The sequence below is a fragment of the Cyrtonyx montezumae genome, unplaced genomic scaffold (assembly GCF_038088225.1).
Source record: "Cyrtonyx montezumae isolate F1298 unplaced genomic scaffold, pur_monq_1.0 scaffold_2, whole genome shotgun sequence".
NCBI lineage: Eukaryota > Metazoa > Chordata > Aves > Galliformes > Odontophoridae > Cyrtonyx > Cyrtonyx montezumae.
In genome coordinates, this window is record NW_027071936.1 from 41,274,121 (window position 1) to 41,288,180 (window position 14,060).

Here is a 14,060-nt window from a genome sequence, read left to right on the forward strand (position 1 = left end):
TTCTTTGATAAGAGAGCTGGAATACATTACTACAGGTATGCAGAGATGTTCAACACCTATCTTATTTCCCTGCTCTTCAGTTGAGAAGGGTGGTCAAAGTTGATCAGAATGGCTGCACTTGATTTAAGTCACGTCCAACTGCTTAAGAATGCTTAATGTTATAAAATCCTGGTTTAGCTAATCACTTTTCATTTCATTTTAATCCTAGAAACTTTGAATCCTCTTGGAGAGCACAGAAACAAGAAACTGCTTTTTAAATGTCTTTCAGACAGCTGTTGTGTTCCAGGGAAAAGCTATTTTTTCTGCAAAATTCAGAAGTCTGCATTCTCTGGGGTTTTAAATAACCATAAAATGAAAAGTGTTCAAAATTTACCCATCAAAATGAATATTGAAAAGTCAGGTGACAAAGCAAAGAATGGTTTGAAGTCTTCTTTACTTTTAAGGGATGAAAATGGAAATAATTACACATGTGACAAAGCTACACTTTCTTCAGAGAGTTGTGCTGCCAAGTTACATAGTGATTCAACTGACCAAAATACAGTGACTGGGCATAAAGGCGATCCTGTTCTTGAAGATAAGAGTGACTTTGGAAGTATTCTTTTAAAACAGCAGTGTATTGAAGCATTTCATCTGCCAAGTGTGCCTGGTAAATGTAACTGTAAAGGAGGAGTTCTCTTGGGAGATAAGGATACTGCATGCAAGTCTTCTCTGACTGAGCAGGCTAGCGTATGTCCTTTGAATTGTGAATTGAAAGGAACAGACTTCCTGAAAGGTAATGTGGCAATGACAAAAATGCAGGATCAGAGTATTGAACAATTGATGCCTTACAGTCAGTCTGAATCAAACTGTGTATTATCACATCCTGCTTCAGAGCAGTGCACGCAGTCCATGGTAGAAAACAGAGTACACTACCACCAGAGCACACTGGATGTTACTAACATTGTAAGTGGAACAGTGGGAACTGATCAAAATGATGTCCATCTGGGAGAAATGCCAGTCTCTTCTTATGAAGGAGATATGAGAGAGAATTTGGGTGCAATCAGCTCAGAAAAAACACCAAATTTCTCTTTTACAGTAGTGGCTTCAGGAAGCTTAGATACCTCTTCTGATTTTGAACTACATTATCCTGCCTCTACAGATGTTAAACTCGATGTAGAAAATAATACTAATTTTGACAGAGAACAATTGGAAACAGAAACAGAGTCTGAAAAACAAGCTGCTGGATGTATTGATCCTCATACACAAGCTGAATTATCACCGTACATCTTTGCATATGAAGATCAGCAAGTAAAATTCTTGCAGAATTCTGCTGACTGTGATGAAACCAGGAATTCCACTGCTCAGACATGCATGGATAGTCCTGGAAATAACATGCGCGTTCTACCAGTAGAAAACGTTGAAGAACAAGTATCAACGCAAACCAGTGAACCCTTAACCAAAGAACAAAGCATCCCTGGAAGTGCTGCTTTTCAGTATAAGCACAACACTCCTTTTGTGTCTGAAGTGCTACCTTGCAGTGTACCAAAACTGAAGAGAACAGTTAAGCCTGAACTGAAAAGTGAAGCAACTTTTTTGGTCTTCAGTCCTGTGGCTGGTGAAAGTGATTCTGCTCTAGTTACTTCAACTCCTAAAGAGCGAACAAGAAACGCAAGTTTTCTTGTTCCAGCTGTGGCAGAACTTGAAGACAAGTCAACTAAACTAAGACCAAACGAGATGCTCGTAGGGGAGCATAACCGAAGGCCTTCGCTTAAATCTAGTTCAGGTCAAACTGCAGGAAGAACAGTGGGCAGATCACCTATTGTGTCATCAATAACCAAATCGAGGAAATGTGAAATTATTAGTTTTCCCAAACCTAATTTCAAAAATGTGAAGCCAAAGGTTATGTCTAGGCCTGTGCTACATTCAAGAGAGAGTGAACCCTTAAAACAGTCTCTTCAGTCACCCAGAAAGTCAACCACCTCCTCATCCTCACTTGTTGCTTCCCCAAGGCAACTGTCCTCCTCTGTAAAAGTGTTGAAAAAGAAAATAGATTTAGCTAAAGATATGAAAGTGGAACTGCCTGTGAATAAGCCCCATAAGCTGCATCTTAAGAAACACCTCTTTGCTAGCCAAGTTGTGCACGCCACGACACATCCGAGAACTGCTTCCCACAGGACTTCAAAGACACCTGTGCTGAAGCAGAATCTGGAAGACACTGGCAAAGCAAATGCTACCAATTCAGTGTGCTCCTTGGCTTCTGCTGTGCTCCCAACATGTGGAGAAGACTCAAAAGAGATGCTGAATGATGAAATGGATACTTCAGAATCCTTAATGCAGCCTTATGCTCAAAACATCCCTCCCAGTGGAGGTGAAAAAGAGCAAAACTGCAGCGTGGAAATTCTGGAAGTGCCGTTGTTAGATGTGGCAAATGAAACAGTTGTCCTGCACTCAGCTCCTGTGGTAAGCTTGACTTAATTAAATGTTTTGTATACTTGAAGAAAAGGGATTCAGTTCAGTGCTGGATGGAAACTGTGGAATGGGTTTTAGGTCTACAAAAGTAATTGTAACATTCATTTCTGGGCACAAGTCTCTTCCTACTAAAAGGAAAGAGAAATAAAAAATTCTGCAAACTGGTTGAACCTCTGTCTAACCAGTTAGCACTTGACTTAAAGTGCTTTTTAGAGGGTCAGCCTTCATCTTATTCCATGTTATAAAATTTTTTGTAAAGTTTTATTAGTGCAGTACAGTCACTAAACTTTCTAATGAAGGCATGTGCATCTTAACGCAATCTAACCAGCAAAATTGTACATTTGCAACTTGCTAAGACTTTGCAACCTGCTGTAGGGAGTCTGCCTTGGGAGGGGGATTGGACTTGATGATCTCTAGATGTCACTTCCAATCCCTACAATTCTGTGATTCTGTGAATTTTGGAAATGCAGATTTACTGTGCGTGTTATCAATATAATTTTAGTGATACTGTAATTTTAATTATTTTATCTGTTTTCAGTAATGTTTTTTTCTTTCAGACCATAGTTTAGTTCTAAAACATGCCTTTTAAATTTTTTGCATAGAAATGTTAAGCATATCTTAAGGAATACAAAATCTTCAGACCAGCAATTTGGTGAAACATTTTTAACTTGTTAATTTAACAGTTTACTTTGAATAGTTTGGGAGTTACCTGCAGTAAAAATGGAACTCATTAGAATAGTTAAGAGTGGCTAGAAACTATGCTTTATGCAGAAGACGTATACTTTTTTTGGGGCAGCAAGCCAATTGGAAGGTGCAAACTTCCTGGCTGGAAGGTATGCATGCATGCACGATGGCTTGGAAAACATTTCTGGACTAGTCAGCTACCTGTCAAGGGAAGTGTACTGCTTTCAGATACTTATTTCAGAGGTCTCACAGAAGTGTAACAGTGGGAAAGAAGGAAAGAGCTTTGGGGCTGAGTTGGGAAAAATTTTAGTTTACTCAGTGAAATGGAAGCAGCATACTTTTTAATAAAACCTGGAGTTATCTGAATTTTTGTTGGTCTTTACTACTTTGCTAGAAAAAAAAACTTTTAAAAAATTCAGTATAAGAAGGAATGTCCTGTAGGTAGAATGGAAACAGCTGCCCATTTCTGTAGTATTACAGAAGAAATTAGTAACGTGAAAGTATGAATTTTCTTTTCTAATTTTGAAATTATAGTATTAGATATTGTAATAAATTTTGTATTCTACATTACTCACTATTTTTGGAACCACAGACTGAAGAGAATGCTTTTAATTCATCTGGTTCAGAGATGGAAGCCTTTGCAATACTAATTATTCTGCTGAGACTCAGCAAATCTGTAGAGCAAGTTTTCTAAAACGCTCATTACTCCGCTGGATTGAACTTGGTACATTATCTTTTGTAAAGTGGGGATTAATTTCTGAAAATAAGGATTATTGTAATCAAAAGTGGAAAAGTGCATAATATGACCAAATTATTGCTTATCACACTGAGTCACAAAAAACTACTGGGACATCTGTACGTGCTTATAGGCTTATGTACACGGGCTTAGCTTTTCAGCATGAACAGTCTTGAACAAGTGTGTATATGAACTAGAATAAGAGTTCTGTGTAAAAGGGAAAACGCTGCCTATGAATTGGTTATTTTAAACGTCCTAGATACGTTCTTAAATTCCTGAATGTGAAAAGGTTTACTTGTTTCTCTGCCGTAACTTAAGACCTGGACAAGAAAACTTATTGTGATCTGTTTTAAAGCAGATGCCTTCTGTGAAAGGTGGGAATGCACAAGTTAAAAATACACCAAAGAAAGGCCCGGTTGCTCTACCAAGTGCATCAGTGTCCAAGGTTAAAATGGTGCCATCTATGTTTCCCTTGAGGAGAGGAAGTGAAAATAAAAATACCTGCACAATGAAAGCACCTTCTCAGAAAGGAACTGTTCTATCATCAAGCTCTGGTAAGATGAATTTTGATTGGGATGCTACCATTGAAAGTTAATATTTAAAATAAAATACTGCATTTAATATACTTTGATGGTTCAGAGTTGTGTTTTTGATGCTAAATGTGAGTTTAATGAAACTGTTAATACAGAGCTTAAAAAAGTGGGTTCTATCTAATCATCTTGAAATCTCATCTTGGTGGTTAGGAGGGAAAACAGTATCTAAAACTTTATTGCTTATAGTTTGGTTATATAAAAGAAATCTGTGGAGGTGCATCTGAAGTTACTCTAAAGATGTGTAACTGAAAAGGAGAAAATGCAGAACTCAAGTACAAAGTGTTTACAATAAGCAGATATATAGTACTCCAAAGTGAGTGAGCCCTTATTTCAGGATGTACCATATTTTCTTCAACCTAATTTTGATATAACTCTACAGTTTCTAGGAAGGATAAAACAAAATTAGAGACTGCTGCTTGGGCTGCTAATTAAACTCAAACTGACTTATACTGAGAAGGGAAAAGAAAAAGATCTCAAAAGTAGACTCTAGGCTACTGTTTAGATCTGGTGGGTGGGAACTATGTTCTGTAGTTGTATGGTAGGTGTTTGGAAATATTCTTGTAAATTCCATATAGGAATAGGATATAGATTTTTTCTTTTTTTTTTTTTGCTTACATTATTAACCCGGAGCAGCTTCATGATACTATCATTAGAAATACATGTAAGCTTGGCTGGTCATAGGTACAGCTTCTAAAAGTACATCTGTTCTATTTTTTAAATGGAGGGACTGTAGTTTATTGTTGGAAAGAAAACCCTTTTATCCACAGATCTCTCTAGCTGAAGCTGTCTCTCCATAACTCATTGTATGTTAGAATTGCAGAACTCAGCACCTGAACTTTTCCTGTTGGAAACTGGCTGCTTAAGATGAAAGCAAAAAGCACAGTTCATAGTACATCTCACTCTTTATTTTGCTTATGCTGCAAAGTAGGATTTGATACATTGAACTTCATCAGGTGAACTTGCCCTATCCCTTGCCAAAGAGATTCATAAATGTGTTTCCTTTCTCCCTGGTAACCATAGTATTGATGCAAATCAGATGAGGGGGAGCACTGGTGGGGGAAATAAGGCTGAAGAGAAGTAGGAGTTCTTGGTTTTATTGTAAAATCCCCATTGTTTTACCAGGCCATGCCTTTCAGTTGAAGCCCTGTCCACAGATGTTTACCACATCTGTTTTTAAAGTTTTTGAGATAAAATTCTACATACGTTTACTGTGGCCAGGAAGATGCCGGTGAATGAAACAGTTCCCCGTTAGTTTAGCTGAAGTCTTAGCATAAGGAATAACTATTTCTTTCAGTTTACATAATTTGAACAATTCATTATTAAACATGAACTTCAGTATCGTTCCAGCAGCACAGATAAGTAACTTGCTCAGTAGCTGTAGTTGTTTCCTGTTAGGATTTCTCTAGGTTATAGACAGACTAACTAGATCCAGGATGGAAAGGACTTCTAGAGGTCATGCAATCCAGCCCACACTGCCTGTAACTGGGTCAGCACTGAATTCTGACTTTGCTTATCAAGACAGACCTTAGCTGTCCAAATCCTAACAGCCTGGTTGAACTAACTCTTAACCAGTTTCTGGGTATATTTGGGTAATAGGGCAGGACAGCAAGATAAACATGATCGTCTAGCTATGTCATCTCACATGTATGCTGGGGGAGACAATCAGTCCACCTGTCCTAAATGTTTTCACATGCATATTCTCAGAGTAATAAAGAACTCTTGAAAGCAATAGATTGCATCATTGCCCTTTTGATGGGTAAACAGAAAACATCCCTGCATCCAAGAAATAAAAGAAAAAATTCCGTGTAAGATGCCAATCGGATCACAACTTGGCAGGAGTTTAACTCTTGGTATTTTATTTTATTTTTTACTTCTAAATAAAATGAACTTTTTGGATGTATACACCAATAGGATGCATATGTTCTAAGAAAGTTCCCTGATTGTTTTCCAAATAGGAGACAGCAGAAAGAGTGAACAGAAAGAGAAGAAAACTTGTATTTTAAGCATTATGTACTTTGAAGAGCTCATTAAACTAGATATGTATACCTATATATATGTAATTTTTTTTCCCCCGAAGGGTACTACTACTATTCACCAATATTAGCGTGTCTTGGCTGGATATTGGAGTTTTGTTGAATTAGAAATTTTAGAGTTGAGTCCAATTTGATTCAGTGTGCAGAGGTGATTTGTGAAATGTAGAAACTCCATTTCTGCAAGTGATCTCTAAATCTAGAATTGAGTCCCAATTGCAATCTATGCATCTCCATTCCTCCATAAGAGAGAATGACTTGTAATCTCATACTTGTTTATGAACAAAAGTCATAATTCCCTTCAGATAACTTTTCCACAATGGTGTGTGTAGACTTGTGTGATACTGGATGACAGACAGGCAACATGCCTCTTGATATCATATTTTTCTACTATTAAAAATACCTACTAGAATTTAAAAGAGTAATGTGTTTGTGTCACTTGATCCTTACTGGAAGGTGTGTGTAATTTTGGAAACTTGGTTCATGATTTTGAATCAGGTCAGAAATGAAAGCAACTATTGTTTATAATACCAGCTAATGCATGCAGTCTTCCAATTGGATATACTTAAACACAGTGGAAGAGTAATATCCTGTTAATAGTTGAGGTAAAATGATTTGGAAAGACTCAGGCCTTCTTTTGACTTGAAGGAAGATGTGAGGGGAACTGAAGAAAACGAGGAGTATTGATGACCCCATAGAATGTTGTTCCAAATTCTTCTGCTGTCAGCCTGTATCAACAAATGCATGTGAAGCGTTACGACAGTCTGAACCACAGGAAATTGTTTTGATTTTGAATAGTATAAAATAGGAATACAAGTGATTTATTTTAGATATAAAATCTAAGTGCTTACAATTGTGGTGTTTTGTTTTTTTTTGTACTGCTGGCTACAAACTACCATTAAGTTTGTAAAGGAGCAGAGCTTTAACTGCACGTACAATTTCTGATATGCTACTACTTCACCTACACTTCTGCTTTAACAGGAATTCATGGTTTAATTTTACTTTCTATTGTATAAAACTTCATGTAGTTATGGATTTCTTAGCAATAAGAGCTCTGTCACATCTTAAGCATAATAGGCACTATTTGAGGACGTTTAAAATATTTTTCCATGGCTTACTGTTGAAGACTTCCAGAAATTAATGAAGTCATGTAATATCATCTTTGAAACCAGAATGTCTTTTTGCCTCTGTTTCTAAAGTGTAGTTCACCATCCAGCAATTATTTCTGATGTTTTAGGTACCACTTTTTTTCTATGATTCATGTCAGTAACATCTGATTTTTTTACCTAATTATTTGGTTACTCCTGCGCGAATGTAAGATAATGGCATTCCCTTTCTTCCTGGTATTTTCATGGCACTTATCTAGCGTAGTGAAAGCTTAGATAAACAGAAGTTAAACTGTTTGAATTATATTTTTCCTTGAGAATCTTTGACAAATCAGCTTTTTTGTTGATTATCCTGAAGGATGACTTTGTGCTGTATCTGACTGAACTGGAGTATAGAAAGAATTCTTCCTATTCTATAGTAAATACACTTACATTGTGTTAAACACAAAAGATTCTAGTGATACTTTGAAATACTGATTTTGTTTGTTAGTTTATAATTACTAAATTCTTTCTGTTAAAATTTTGGCTCAATCTTGCACTTAAGTGTCATTCAGAGAAGCTTCCAAAGTTAAAGCAGATTAAGACTTCATTGTTGAGCATGGTGGCTATTTATTTCACAAAGAAACATTTTAATTCAATTTTAGAAAATTGAAACCAAATGGTTTCAGTGGGTTTTCACGCAGTTTGGAAACGTGTATATAAACTTGATAATTCAGGACTTTTTGGTATAGCCTTTCACAAAACTACTGAAGCAGAACCAAAACAACTTAGTTTCAGTAAGCATTCCCACAGTCTTAAGTTTCTGTCCTGACACTGAACCAGAAGATCAACCAAACATAGTAACTGCAAATCACTTTTATCATTTTATCACAGCTTTTATCATTCCTGCTATCTACCATCTGCCTCTCCAAAGTTGTATTGATGTGTTGCCAAGAGGAAACAAAATATTTCAAAAATCAAACACAACTTCCAGATTCTCTGGCCTGGAACTCTTAGGTCTTTATCAAGAAGCTGGACTGGGGAGTTAACCTGTAAAGATATCCATATACTTTCTCATGAACAAATCTGAAGTGCACGAGAGAGTCTGCAAATCAGATTTAAAATCTAATTTCAGCCACTCTTTTTATGTGCTTTCCCCACTCCCTCTGAACAACAAAGCAGGGTTCTTCATAGACTAACTTGTTCAAGGTCGTCATTTGTCCTTGCACTCATAAGTCCATTTTAATTGGTCCCTTCTCTCTTTAATACATATGCGGTTCTTCATTAGACTAATTAAAGTCTATGTTAAATGAACGTAAAACTCTCATATCTCTCTTTGGAAGTGTGGGAAGGAGAAAATTAATATATGGGTTTCTGTGAGATGTGTCCATAATATGACACAGAGCTTGCTTCAGTCTGACTTCAGTGTTATGCAGCCAGCAACTGCTAATGAAAGAGAGCTTGGAGAATGCGCCCTACTGAAGGGACACTGCTGACAGATGTCTGTAAAAAGAAACTCAAGTCTGTCTCAAGTAGGTTCATAAATAACATGGCTTGCCTTGTGATTTTTACCAGAAGAGCAGGTGACTTCTCTAAGCTGTTCTACTTGTTCCTTTTCTTTGAGCTTCCTTTTCTACAAACTATGCCTGATGTCTGGGGAAGAAAGAACCTGGTCTTTGAGAAAAATCTTCGCTATTAATGAGACAGAGATTTAGTCACCATGCCATGTTAAAACTAGTGATCTGCTAATTCCCCATGTAAAGTTGGGGGGGTGGGGGGGGAGGGAAGCTTACCTTGTATACTTGAGAGGACTTTTATCTAGCTGATGCTGATGCATGTGTGAGAGTTCAGGAAGCAGCTTTAGTTGTGTGGAATTTCACAGGTCCTAGTGCTGTACATGATGCTATGATGTGGAACACCAATAACAAAAGTCATAAAATCGTGACAGACTTCTTGAGATAAGCTTCCCTGCTGTTTCCATTCCACTTTGCTCTCTATTCCGGGCCATCCTCAACTGGAATGGTGTGGTGGAAGGCTGCATTGCATATCCTTGCACCGCATATTGATCTCTAAGACCCTGCTGCTCATGTTGGTCATTCATGTACAGAAGGATTTGATTCATGTTTTGAAGCCAGAAAGGAGCCATAAAATGATCTAATATGAATTAGACACAAACTGCTTTTAGTTTTGACTGCATACACTACTGGAAAATCTTGCTATAATTTTTACACCTATTTTCTTTTATTTCTTTAACATGGAGCAGTCTTATTGTGCAATAGTAATTAGTGTTTTGTAAACATTATGTATGGCATTGTAAGCATTTAAAAAACAAATAAAATTCTTATTAGTTTTCTAAGTCAAATGGGTTATAAGAAAGTAGAAGCTGTAAGTTATTTTGACTGTAGAGTAATAAGGGATATTTTACTGTGAATAACATAAAAGCAAGTTGATAGATCTATTGCTGGCTTGATATCTTTAAGGTGGTGTTTTGAGTTTTTTGGAGATAGGAAGAAAAAGGGGAAGTGGTGGTGGTTGCAGACAAGTTTGAGTGTAAATTTAATGATATTTATTGCAAAGACTGTAGTATTTCCAATACGATGTTGAATGTATTATGTATGTTGTTATGTATATATGTATATGTATGTATGTATGTGTTGTTATGTATATATGTTATGTATGTATGTATATTATGTATGACTGTTAAGTCCCAGCTTGTTTCTGATGCCATCAGTTCCATATCTAGTGACTTTTTCCATAGAAGTTCCTAGACTTTTTGCACATAACTTGTTAGTAGCTGTATTGGGATTACAGTTATGTATACCTGTAGCAAGAAACACAGTCATAGCTGAAGAGACTGATACTTCCAGTTCACATGTAAATGCTGTCAGAAATGTTTAAGTACCTATAAGTATATTCTCCTTTAGGAGTGATGTGCACACCAGTTCCCTGAAGGGGAATTTCTTTGTACTTAGTCATTTACTTGCAAGAACATGCTGAGATATCTTCAAATAATTCTTCACCTTTACTGGTTAGTTTTGAATTCTTCTTGGGTGAGGCACAGTACAGGAGGATAAGAACAGAAATCCTTGTCTTACTGAGAAAAATAAGATATATTTATATTCTGCTGCAATTAGGCGTGTTTTTTTTTGTTTTTTATGCAAAGCATGGAGAACACAATTCCTACGTAATAAAGAAAAACTTAAAATATGTAGTGATAACATGGATATAAAAGGTATAAGCTATCAATGCATTTTTAGTGCACAATATGAGAGGGGCGTGATCCTGTGAGCTAGAAAATAGTGACAAATATAATTGAGTGTGGTTGGTGGTTTTATTTTGCCTGGGCTTTATTCACATTATATTACTATGTCTCTTCCCTGTGCCTGCTAGTACTAAGCAGATGAAACTTTCCAATAGCTGTGTTAAAGCTACTAGTTGGGACTTCTTATTAAAACAAGCAAACAGTGTATGACAGTCTCCTGGCACTGCTGGAGTTGCAGTGCAACTAGCAGTTGCACCTGGAAGATGGCATAAAATGAGCTGCTGTTTGGAGACTGGGTTTGCCTTTGGTTGTAGGACACAACTAGGAAACCATATGGATGTGGTCTTTCATGGTTCTGCTTCAGCACATTCCACAAAAGTGAAACCTAAAATTGAGGCACATAGCCAGATGGCAAACAATACTGATATTACAGACTGGTTGAGAGAATGAAAAGAGTTGGTTGTGTCAACACTTAACAACCACAAAATGCTTTATAGCACTGATGATCTCTTTTCCAGTTTTACTTAGAGAACATTGGAAGGGGAAGAACATGTGAATATCCATCCAGGCGATTGCTAGCAGTCCTTTTGTGTTTGGGGCACAAAAGTGCTGCTGGTTCACTGATATCTGTGCCAAAGAGCACGTTCCTAATGATTGTAGGTGAACAGAATAATATTATGGGATCCTACATCAGATAGAATTAAATCTTGCCTTCTGTCTAAATTGTTCTCTGATCAGTTGTTGTCCCCTAAACAAATGAATCTCTCTGAAGACTCATCAGTCATCTAAATCTGCTATCTTTGTATTTATGTTTAGCAGCTACAGTATTACTAGAAACATAACTGACACCTTTTCTTTGTCAATTTTGGTAGTAGTTTGAGGCTTTCAAAAGGAGAGACAGTACTACAAACACTTATTCCTCAAAGGAACTCTGACTTGCGTATAATGTAGCACAGCTTATATTGCTGAATGGCTATTGAAGCTTGTAGCCATTAGAAATTTATTAGTACTTTTGCTACTGCACAGTGTTCAGAGCAACAACCAGAAGTGCTCTTAGATCTCTGGAAAGAGTTGTGAGCTGGAAACAATAGCAAAGCTGAATTTGTCTTTGTATGACGTTTTTTTACTCCTTTCAGCAGACATCAAAGTGTTCTTTTGAACGTTTCAGTATCCTTGCTTTACAAAAGAACTTGTCCCATAGGTTAGACTTGGCTTTTTTTTTTTTTGTCATGCATAAGATTTTTATAAGTTGGAACACTTAGCACACTCCGGAACTTTACACTTCCAGAAGAAAAATCTGAAAGGAATAAGACAAAAGACTAAAATTTAATGTGTTCAGGAAAAATGGCAATGAAAGCCCTAAATCAGCTATTGTTGCATTGAAAAACAAAAGCAACAGCAACAAAGGTTTTCCAAAGACCTGTTGTGAACTTAAGTCTGCCCTAAGTTTCTGTTTATGAAGGGCTTCTGACTTTTAATTTCCAGTGCTGTGTAACTCCACTTGGCCTGTGCTCAGTTCTAGATGTGAAATGTGTTGGTAGGATTTGAAACTTTGGATACTAAATCTCTGAACTGATGAATACATGTTTAACCTTAAAATCTGCCCACTGTCAGTGCTGTTTAAAGCTAGCCACTACTAGCATATGTTTGTTTTCCTGGCAGGATTCACGTGGGAGGATACTTATTTGTACGAGGACATGAAATCAGAACTGCTTGAAAAATGACCCATGTTCCTTGCTTATTTCCATACCAATACAAGAGATAATTTAACATACTTGCTGTAACAGTCATTGCGTAGACTTTTTTTTTTCTGAAGAACTGCCAGCTTTTTCTTCACTTTAGAGGAATGTGATACTTCTCCTTCAATGACTAGATTAAATAACTGATGAAAGCCAGCTACTTTGATGCTATTGCTTGTTGTCTTTATAATAATAGATCACTAAATATCCTGCTTTTGTGCACATTTTCATTAGTTTTGTTTGTATACTGTATATTCCCATCTCCACCTTCAAAGCCTTTTATTTCAGTTCTGGTTAGGAAATGGTACTTTTTAAAGTACTTCATAAAGTCATTGTTATTGCTTGAAGTAACACCAAGAGTTACTGCTTAATGATCTTGTTGTGACTAAAGTTTTTCAAGGAGGGCTCTCTAGAAATGTTATTTCTATATCGTAATTATTTTAACCAAAGCCTTAGAGGGAATGCCCCTCTAAGAAAAAAACAAAAACATTCTGTTTTACTCTGCCTTGAAACTTGGTGTCCTGGAGCCAGTTTTTGTTCACAGCTGTTTCAGTGAATTTCTTCATTCCAGTTTCAGCAAAGAAACCAACCTGGCTGGAAATTACATATTTGTATTTTCACATGCTTGCCTCTATCTATCTTGAGTGAAAGTGACTGAAGAAAACAGGATTTCTTTCCTGTATCTTTTGAAGTGGCTGAACTTGAAGCCCAGCACAATAGCAAACATCAGAATGTAGCTTATCAGCAATATTTGTTCCAAAAGCAGCCTCCTGAAATGTAGACCTTTAATGCATGAAGTCACAGAAACTTAACCTGCAGTGTTTGTACAGCAGCCTTCTGTTTTGTTTTAGGAGCTGTGGTGATTAAGAGAGATTGCTTGTGTAGTTTAATTTTTACTCTGTTTTGCTGAGAGGCTATTTAGAAAAGGAATTTTTGACTGGCATGGATTAATTAGTTTTCTGGTATGTTGATCCATTAATGAAATGAGCTTGTTTACTTGCAAAGTTTTAGAAAGTTAGTTTAGAACAGATTTGTTCTGTGAAGTCCACAATCAGTGGTGATTATTCTTTTATTTGTTTTATTAAACAAGTGATTTTGGAGGTTTTTGCCTGGAGTGCCTCTGTTTGAAGTGACTTCCATGAACGAAGGTCAGCTTGTGGTTCATGGTCTTCTCATAAATGAAAAAAGGTTGGATGTGCTTTGATGATGTCTGATGCAGTTAAATAACAGGAATTCCAAAATATGGCTGATAATTTTGTCTCTGATTTAATACCAGGCTAGATTAAAACCATATGCAGCATCACAGTGCTGCATAGTAATGTAGTAAAAGTGCAGATCTTAAGGGAAATCAGACATTTAAGCATGTTCTTTGACTGATGGAAGCTTGTGTGTCATATTCAATAACTGGTATCATATCATCTTAGTGCATCTTTTGTATATATTGTAGGCAAGGTTTCTCTACTATTACTGAACTGACTGAAAC

At 36.6% G+C, this 14,060-nt stretch overlaps 1 protein-coding gene across 1 annotated transcript in view; it reads left to right on the forward strand.

Annotated features, from left to right (window-relative positions):
• MTUS1 (microtubule associated scaffold protein 1) overlaps positions 1–14,060 on the forward strand; it is a 110,366-nt gene that overhangs the window by 28,651 nt on the left and 67,655 nt on the right. The window contains 2 exon segments of the mRNA XM_065736993.1: positions 209–2,439; positions 4,227–4,422. Of these exon segments, the coding sequence (XP_065593065.1) occupies positions 352–2,439; positions 4,227–4,422 (2,284 nt within the window). The 5' untranslated portion in view covers positions 209–351.